Source organism: Prionailurus bengalensis, chromosome D1 (assembly GCF_016509475.1).
Source record: "Prionailurus bengalensis isolate Pbe53 chromosome D1, Fcat_Pben_1.1_paternal_pri, whole genome shotgun sequence".
Taxonomy (NCBI): Eukaryota; Metazoa; Chordata; class Mammalia; order Carnivora; family Felidae; genus Prionailurus; species Prionailurus bengalensis.
In genome coordinates this window covers 108667223-108675826 of record NC_057346.1, presented here as the reverse complement: position 1 = coordinate 108675826, position 8604 = coordinate 108667223, and the positions used below count along the sequence as shown (strand labels likewise).

At 56.6% G+C, this 8604-nt stretch overlaps 1 protein-coding gene across 2 annotated transcripts; it reads left to right on the top strand.

Annotated features, from left to right (window-relative positions):
- The first annotated feature begins 1669 nt into the window (after positions 1–1669).
- BATF2 (basic leucine zipper ATF-like transcription factor 2) lies at positions 1670–8333 on the top strand. 2 transcript variants are annotated; one of them, XM_043581649.1, is made up of 3 exons: positions 1670–1988; positions 3310–3411; positions 6692–8333. In XM_043581649.1, exons 1-3 carry the CDS (start codon positions 1950–1952, stop codon positions 7373–7375), a joined length of 825 nt encoding a protein of 274 aa, XP_043437584.1. In that variant the 5' UTR covers positions 1670–1949; the 3' UTR covers positions 7376–8333. The 2 variants fall into 2 exon arrangements, with proteins under 2 accessions (XP_043437584.1, XP_043437583.1); XM_043581648.1 differs by having other exon boundaries at positions 6689–8333.
- Positions 8334–8604: the final 271 nt, after the last annotated feature.

Here is an 8604-nt window from a genome sequence, read left to right as displayed (position 1 = left end):
GGGAGGGCCGGGCCTAGCCGTCATGCCCAATCCCACCCACCTGGGCATTTGAAATCATGAGCCTTCATTAATCCCGTGTTCCCGCAAATCTCAATGCAAAGAGCTTTCTCCTCGGCTCCTTCTTCTCCATCCTCAAAACAGCTTTGTAAAATAGATACGATTTCTCTGTCATCTGTCGCGTACATAGGACAGCACTGAGGCTCCAGGCTTCAGACCTTGTAAGTGCAGGGTGTGAGGGTCAAGCCTAACTCTAAAGCCCAGATTGGTTTCATGCCCAGTTTTAGGCAGAGCAGGGGAGGGGAGATGGTCACTCTCCAGGCCCTGCTCATGACAGACATCACTAATCGATCACGGCATGGCCGATACAGCGAATCATTTGCAGTGCTCTTTTCTGAACAGCTCAGAGGCAGCTGTGAAGTCCCCAACACAGCACTCCAGGACACCATTACCTATCAGAAGATCACGTCTACACTATTTGCCATTCCTGTGGTCCCACACCGTCAGTCTGGAGCCCTCAGGACTCAGGCACAATCCCCAGAGGCTCTAGTCACCAGAGCAAGGGACCCTCTGTGCTCCACATCAGTTGCTATGCTGCTCTCGGGAGGGGCTTCCTGGCTCCTCTGGGTTCCCCCAGACAGATGTCCCTTCCAAGCATGTCCCTCCAACCACCCAGGTTTGCCTGAGGCTCCAGGGCTAGCTAGGTCTTTAACAGAAGTTTTTATTATGAAACATTTCAGGTATACGCGTGGAGAACAATAGCATCACAGAGTTTAAGCAACAAAACACCACAGACACAGCTGAAATCCCCGTGTGCCCCCCCTCAGCGCACCGCCCCCCAGGCCACCGCTCTCTGAATTTTGTGTTTCTCGTTCACAGGCACGTTTCAAGGACTTTCATTGCGTGTTTGCATACCCCTATCAGCAAACCCCACAGAAGTGATGTGGTTCAGACTTTCTTGCAGCTGTGGCCTTCAGGCAATTGGATGTTACAGACTTTCAGGCGCGATGATAACGTGCAGCCTCGATCGTCCACCAGGTCGTAAGTGCAAATATTTGTTAAACTCTTACTCCGCGCCGGGCGTGGTCGCAGGCGCCTTGCCTTCCTGAACTCGTTTGCTGCTCACGACAGAATTATTTTGATCCCCGCTTTATAGATTGGGGGGGGGGGAAGGCACAGAATGGTGAAATTATGTACCCAAGTCACATAGCTTGGAAGCTGTTCCCCTAACTGCTAGACATCCCTCCCTCTACTGCTGCGTGGTCTGTTGAATGAAAACACAGTAATTTCTCCATCTGTGCTCCTATTTAAAGGCCATCGCCTATTTTTGCACACTCGCCTCAACATTGGTGTCAGAGGGTTCGGGGGTGGTTGTATTACCTCGCTTAGTGCCTACATGAAGCCTGTGAGCGGGTATTTGTATCATCCCCCCGGCGCCCCGTGCCCTTTTAGGGATGAAGAAACTAAGGCTCAGAGAGGGTGAATTGATTTCTCAAAGCTGCACAGCTCCAGGGTGCCAGAGGTGGGCCGTGAACCTGGACTCATGCCATTCCAGAGCCCAAAGGCTCTCCCCATGTCCCGGATGAGCCCTACGTCCCCTACTGGCTTCTCCTCTTGGTTCCGTGCCTGGCAGCCTGCCCTCCCTCCCCCAGGACACCCTCCCCGTAACCGGCTTTTGGTCTCCCCCCCTCCTCTGGCCACCCTCTGTCATTCTCTTTCCAGAGAAGGGGCCCAACCGGAAGGCCAGTTCATGTTAGGAAATTCCAGCCACGTGAGCCAACCGGAGCCAGGGATTCTGAGCAGCCCGTGGCTTTAGGAGAAACTGAAACTTGTCTTGCCGGGGGCGGAGTGGTCACCGGGGATTTAAAGAGCTGCCACTTCCTAGGGCCCCCAGAGGGCACCAGGAGGTCACAGTAGCAGAGGGACACCTCTGCCCACCCCTTGCCTAAGCCATGCACCTCTGCGAGGGCAATGCGCTGCTGACGAGGACGGTGAGTACGGGGAACCAGGGACAGGGGATGGGGAATATGCCCGAGGGTCCCCAGTTCCCGGGCAGGGAGGGATGTGGTCAGGGCTGTGTGACCAAGGGATCCCTACACCTCCTCCTGGGGGGCTTCAGGTCCCCCAGGTGATTGAAATGAGGGCTTTGGGGCTCTGCTATTTCAGAGCCAGCCTCCAGTTTAGAGGGTGGCCTCTGAGCAACCTGTCCCCTAACCCACTCTCCCTTCATTGCCTTGATGGGAACATTCTTTTCCCTCCCCAAATTCTCAGACTTGGCTCACCTTGGAGGCCCTGCCCCTCCCCCAGGACCCAAGTACCGAAATCCTACCCCTTTCTGTCCCCTGCTGGTCTCTACCCCAGGCTCCAGTCTCTTGGCACCCCCAGCACCTGGAGTGGGCCTGTCGTGACCTTGAACCGAGCAGCACAGAGTCCTCAGCAGGGAGGCCAGGGTCCTGCCTGAGCTCCCTACACTCAGAACATATGTCCAGAGTGACCTAGGGGAGGGCGACTGGACCCGTGGGGCCTCCAACATTCTCTCTCACCTGACCTTCCGAAGCTCTGGGCATTTGGGTTAAAATATTTTGTCTACATTTTCTTGACGCCCTAATGTGGGGACCAGGGCAGGGGGAGGGGTCCCGCTGTGAACCTTTTGAGTCTACTCAAACGTCCCTGCCGGGGTTGCTGCCACACTGGAATGTGAGCCACTTGGGGGCAGGGGTTTTTGCCTGGTTCGTCTGCGGCTCTGTTCCCCTAGCTCAGTGGCTGGCGCGCAGTAGGTGCTCGATAAATATTTGTCGAGTGACTGAACACCAGCTTCGGGTCTGAGCTGGGCAGGGGCTCACGGAGCCCAATCGGACCCTGGCCCTGCCCTTGCAGGTGAAGCCCACACCTGTTTTATGGCCTGTGAGGAAGGCAGTGGTGGCTCCGTTGTACAGCTGAGGCGGTTGGGCTCAGAGAAGGGAGTGATTTGCCCAGAGCCAGATGGCTGGTAAGGAGAGTGTGGGTGTGAAGTCAGTTCTCTCCGGGTTCGAATTGAAGCTCTGGGCTTCTCTGTTTGTCCTCCCCCATCGCAGGCCGTAAGCAGGATGTGTGGGTGAGGCCGGCGTTCCAACATGGTGGGCCGTGCAAGGAGGGGTGCTGTGCGTGTGTGTGTGTGTGTGTGTGCGCGCGCGCGCGTGTGCGCCCCCAGGGAGACAGAGGAAGGAGCCCCCTGGGGAATTGAACTGGGGAAGGTGTGGCTTTACAGATGGCCTGGACAGAGGGTGCAAGCCCCTGCTGGGACCCCTGACCCCTCCGCCTCACACCCTGCAGGACCCCGAGGAGCATCAGAGGCTGAAGAAGAAACAGAAGAACCGCGCAGCCGCCCAGCGCAGCCGGCAGAAGCACACGGACAAAGCAGACGCCCTGCACCAGGTGGGGTTGCCTTTCTTTCCCCATGCTGACTCCACTCACCTGGCCCGGCCACCTCGTCTCCATCCGCCTATGAGCAGCTCCCCTTATACGCTGCATGTTTCCAGGTCACCTGAGTTTGAGAGAGGTGCTGAGATACACGCGGGGACTCTGGGGACACAAAAGTGCATTTGCAGCCCAGCCCTGCCCTTTCGGCGCCCTGATCTAGAGAGAGGAGACAAGATAGAAGCAAACAGAAGAACTCAGCACTCACACTATGAGAAACTCTGGTTCAGGGTTAAGGTGGGCAGGCTTTAGGGTCCCAGCTGCAGCACCCATAGCTACAAGGCACTTCCTTTACCTTCACTGTCCTCATCCAAAAATATGGGGACAATAATCCCTGTCCCCTGGCAGGACCCCTGTGGAGATCAAAGGAGGCAAAGGAGCCTTGGAGGTGGGGGGGGGGCAGGAGAGGGTTCCACTGTACTTGCCTCTTGACCTTGGATGGTAACTTGACCTTGGATCGTGACCTGACCCTTAGAGCTTTTCTTCTTTCTCTGTGCAGAGAGCAAGGATACTACCAGTTCCATCCCAGGGAAAGGATTAAGACCTGGGCTCAGGACCTGGCCCTTGGGAAGGCCGCATACCCCTTAGTCCTTATAGCGATGAGTGAAATTCACAGCCCTCCATGCCAAAGGCCCTACGCTCTGCGACCCCCACCCCTACCCCTCTGCCCCCCTCTCCTAACATCCCACGCCCTGTTCTCCCTGTTCTTTCACTGGCCGAGCACATCCAACCTCAGGGGCTCTGTGTAGACCGTTCCCTCTGTTCTCAGAGAACAGCCCAGCTAGACCTTCCCTTCTTTCCAGTTGTTTGGTTTATTTCTTATTTATTTTAATTAAAAAAAATTTTTTTTAAGTTTTATTTATTTATTTTTGAGAGAGAGAGACAGAGAGAGTGAGTGGGGGAGGGTCAGAGAGAGGGAGAGAGAGAGAATCCCCAGCAGGCTCTGTGCTGTCAGCACGGAGCCCGACTCGGGGCTCGAACTCACACGCTGTGAGATCGTGACCTGAGCCAAAACCAAGAGTCGGACTCTTAACCGACTGAGCCACCCAGGCGCCCCTCAGTTGTTTGGTTTAAATGCTACCTCCTCAGAAGGACTTTTCTAAGCCATCTGATCTAAAGAGACATCTACTTGTGACTCCGCTTTATTTTTCTTGTTAGCCCTGAACTTCAGTTTCATATTCAGATATCTATCGCTTGTCTCCCTCACCAGACTGTAAGCGCCACGAAGGCAGGGAACGATTCTGTTCCTTGCTATTTGCCCATCACCCGGAACAGTGCCTGACAAACAGAGGGAACTCAGTAATGCCCTGTGAAGCGAATGACAGAGTCAGAATAGAGCGCTCTAGGAACACACGGAGGCGGGGGGGGGGGGGGGTAACACATGGGTAGCAGCAGTAGGATGATACCAGAGATGAAGTCTGAGCTGGTCTTGAAGGATGAATCGTTTTCCAAATGGATGGAGGTAAGAAAAGGCATTGCAGGCAAATGAAGGAGCCCGGGCTTGGGTGTGAGGGAGCAGCACCCTGTAGATTGTCCCGAGTGAGGACCGATGTCCAGTAGGGTGTCCGTCTGGCCGGGATAGGGAGCTTCATGCATTCCATGTCTTCATTCCTCCCAGAAATGCCTATCGAGTGTCTCCTGGGTGACAGGTGTAAGTCTTAAGCATTGGAGATACAGCTGTGAACACAGCAGACGGAAGCCCACCCCACACTCTCCTGGGCTCGTATTCTCATGGGGGAGCCAGCCGGACAAATAAATTGTCCGTGAGGCATCTGGGATGTCAGCTGGTGATAAGTGCTATGGGGAAAAATACGGGGGGGGGGGGTGGAGGGGGGGGAGATGGCAACCTAACTAGGGAAGCCTTCCCTGAGGCGGTAACATGTGAGCAGCCTGGACGTGGCCAATGAACGAACGAATGAACCGATGAGTGACTCAATTTCTGGAGTTGAATGGAAGCCTTTGGAGAAAATTTTTTTTTTTTAAGATTTTTAATATTTATTTTTGGGAGACAGAGTTGTGGCACGAGTGGGGGAGGGGCAGAGAGAGAGGGAGACACAGAATCGGAAGCAGGCTCCGGGCTCTGAGCTGTCAGCACAGAGCCCGACGCGGGGCTCGAACTCACGAGCTGTGAGATCATGACCTGAGCCGAGGTCGGACGCTCAGCCGACGGAGCCGCCCAGGCGCCCCATAAGCCTCTGGAGAATTTAAGCAAGAGGTGACCTGATCACATGTTTTCAAAACGTTATTCCACGGGCAGAGACCAGCCTGGAAGCAGGGCCTTTGATTCCGTTAGAATTTTGAGTTCATGCCCGAAGCGACATTTTTATGTAAAACATCCTTGCCTCCTCTTTTAAAAATTGTCCACGAAAGAGATGAGGTTGGGGAGGGGACCAGAGGAAGTCACTCGGCCTTGGGAGCCGTGGAAAGAAAGTTCTTTTGTTGCTGTCGCCGTAAATGGTTGTTTAGAACTGCGTGCTATCAAGGGGGGTCTCAGGACCCAGTGTCCAGCAGAACAGACCCTAACAGACGCTGACTCAGGGGTGCTGGATAGAACATAGTCGCCCTGTGAACCACTACCCTGGGCTCCTCCCACAGTGCCTCAGTGGGTGAGTCCTGGGCCCTGGGGAGGTCTGGCAGTGACACGAAGCAGCCCAGAGGTGCGTACGACAGAATGACCTCTCGGTTGTCATGAGAAGGCCACATCGGGATCGGCCCGGGAGAGGAGGTTGCTGGAAGAGTGCCAGGGAGAGGAGACAGGAAGTGTGGCAGAAAGCAGAGTCCGTTGGAGGGACAGGAAGTGAAGGGGAGCGGGAGGTGTGAGCCAGGCCCGCCGTGCACAGGGAGGTGTGGGAGCCTTTAACGTCCGGTTGATGATGCAATTGCCGGATGGCTCCTCTGGGCCGAGAGAACAGAGTGGTTTGAGGGGCGCCCCAGTCGGTACAGCTCCCAGGTGAGTGGAGGTGACAGGCTGGGGGAGCACGGCTGGCTCAGGGAACTGGTGGCGGGGATGGAGAGCAGCCCGATCTACCCCCGTAGGAGAAGGGGCAAGACGTGGCGGGCGGTGGCGAAGAGCTGGCCAGAGAGGAGGAGCCAAGGGGCCCTTAGCTTAGACATTCAGATGGTAGTGGTATCTTCCCTCCTAAGTTAAGGAGCCTGGGGGCAGGGTACGGGGCTCGTGCTGGGACCCTAATGCCGGCTGACACCCCCTTCCCCACCCTTCTGCTTCTGCCCCCAGCAGCACGAGACGCTGGAGAAACACAACCGCTTGCTGCGCAAGGAGATCCAGACTCTGCAAGCTGAGCTGGGGTGGTGGAGCCGGACCCTGCATGCGCACGAGCGCCTGTGCCTGATGGACTGTGCCAACCGCTTGGCTCCGGTGCCCCCTGGCTGCTGGGGCCAGACTGAGCAGCCCCCGGACCCCATGCCCTGTGGACAATATGGCTTCCAGGAACAGCCGGGCCTGTTCCAGACCCCCGTCTCTTCTCCCTCGGCTCACCAGCTCTCTTCACATCTGCGGCCTCATAGTTCCCCTGGCCTCCTCCTGTCCCCTCTGCCTTCTCTGTCCCTTGGCTCCACCGCGGCCCCTGCACCCCCTCCCCAGCTGGCCCCCAGCCCTGTCCAGTCAGCCTCGCCCACTGGCTCCAGCCTGCTAAGGCCTTCCTCCAAGCTCGACACCCTCCTGCCCAACCCCCCAGCCCAACCTGCCCCTCTACAGCCCCTTGGGGTGGAGCACCCCACCAGGGGGAAGCTGGGGTCCCCACCTGACAGCGCCTCACCTGCTCTGGGGCTGGCCGGCCTGCAGGGTAGGGAGCACAAGCCTGTGTCAGCAGCAGCAGCAGACCGGCAAGGGCTGGGTGTGGATCCCAGTCCCCACCCACTCCTGGCCTTCCCCCTGCTCTCCTCTGCTCAAGTTCACTTCTAAACCACCCCCTGGAGCTGAGCCAGCCCCTTCCTGGGGCTGAAGGAGCAGCCATAGCACACAGGGACCTCCTCCATCACCCCTGGAGGTTGCCTTTCTTGGCTGACCCGCTGGCCCAGCATTTCACCAAGAAAAGAGAGTCATTCCTGCTGCCCACCACTCTGCCGGGCCCTGTCACTGCTATTATCTTATGTCGAGTCTGTGGTCATTGCGCAAAATCCGGATCGTCGCTCCCCTTTTTTAGATCAGGAGATAGAGGCCAGAGAAGCCGTGTGATGTGCCCAAGGTCACGTGGCCTTTTTTGGGATCTGAAACCCCACCATCTGCTCCTCCTTTTCTTGGTGGGATCCTGGCCCGGGCACCCTAGGAACTGACGTCCTAGAAAGCGGGGGCTGGCGTGAAGAGGTTGAAGTGCCGGGAGCAAGGAGGAGACCTTTCTTCCGGTCTGTGCCTCCCAGGGCCACAGATCCCTGCGGTCCTTGAAACCTCGCCCTACTGGGGCTGGTCCAGAGTCCAGGCCTAGATGGGGAGAGGCCAGCCAAGCAGGAGCCCGGAAGTGGACTCTTTCTTCCCTAGCCGTGCTTTCAGTGCCAAGGAACCGCACTTGTGAGTTGGAGCTGGGGAGAAGCCTAGAACAGTCTCCCCGGGGATGTCTGCCGGAGGGGCACCTATAGACATGCCAAGACCTCTAGGAGAGTCTCCAGGGTCAGCTCTCCAGGCTCTTCCCAAACAGCTCCCTGCCTTTCCCAGGCAGGAGCTCAGCTGTAGTATCGGCTGGGATTGGGGGTGGGGGTTCTCACTCAGACTCAGTCCAAGCTCCGTAAGGGGCCTGAGCCGAGAAACCCCAATCCTCCACCTGGATTTTCATACAGACACTATGCAAGTATTTGACATGCTCCAAGATGCTGAGCACGTCTTGGCGTACGTGTTGTGGTAAATACATTAAAGTGTTTTCCAATTCTTTTTGCTTTGGCTAGTTTTTTTAAAGCTCTGATTGTACTCTACATGATTGAAACTGAAGGGCCTTTGAAAGAGGAGGGAATAGTCTAGGGGCTTAGAGGTGGGCAATCCCTCATGGGCCTCCCAATCTAACCCCCTCCCCATATTGCGGATGAGGAAGCTGAGGCCCAGAGATGGGATGTACTTGTCCGGGGCCACGCAGCTAGACCAAGGGTGATGGTTTCAGGATTGTGGGTGGTGCCGGCGGTGGGGGTCTGAACCACAGGTTCATG

Coding starts and splice junctions, on each gene's coding strand:
- BATF2 (XM_043581648.1), top strand. CDS start 1,950: ATGCACCTCTGCGAGGGCAATGCGCTGCTGACGAGGACG. Junction 1,989..3,309: donor ATGCGCTGCTGACGAGGACG/GTGAGTACGGGG, acceptor CACACCCTGCAG/GACCCCGAGGAGCATCAGAG. Junction 3,412..6,688: donor AAGCAGACGCCCTGCACCAG/GTGGGGTTGCCT, acceptor TTCTGCCCCCAG/CAGCACGAGACGCTGGAGAA.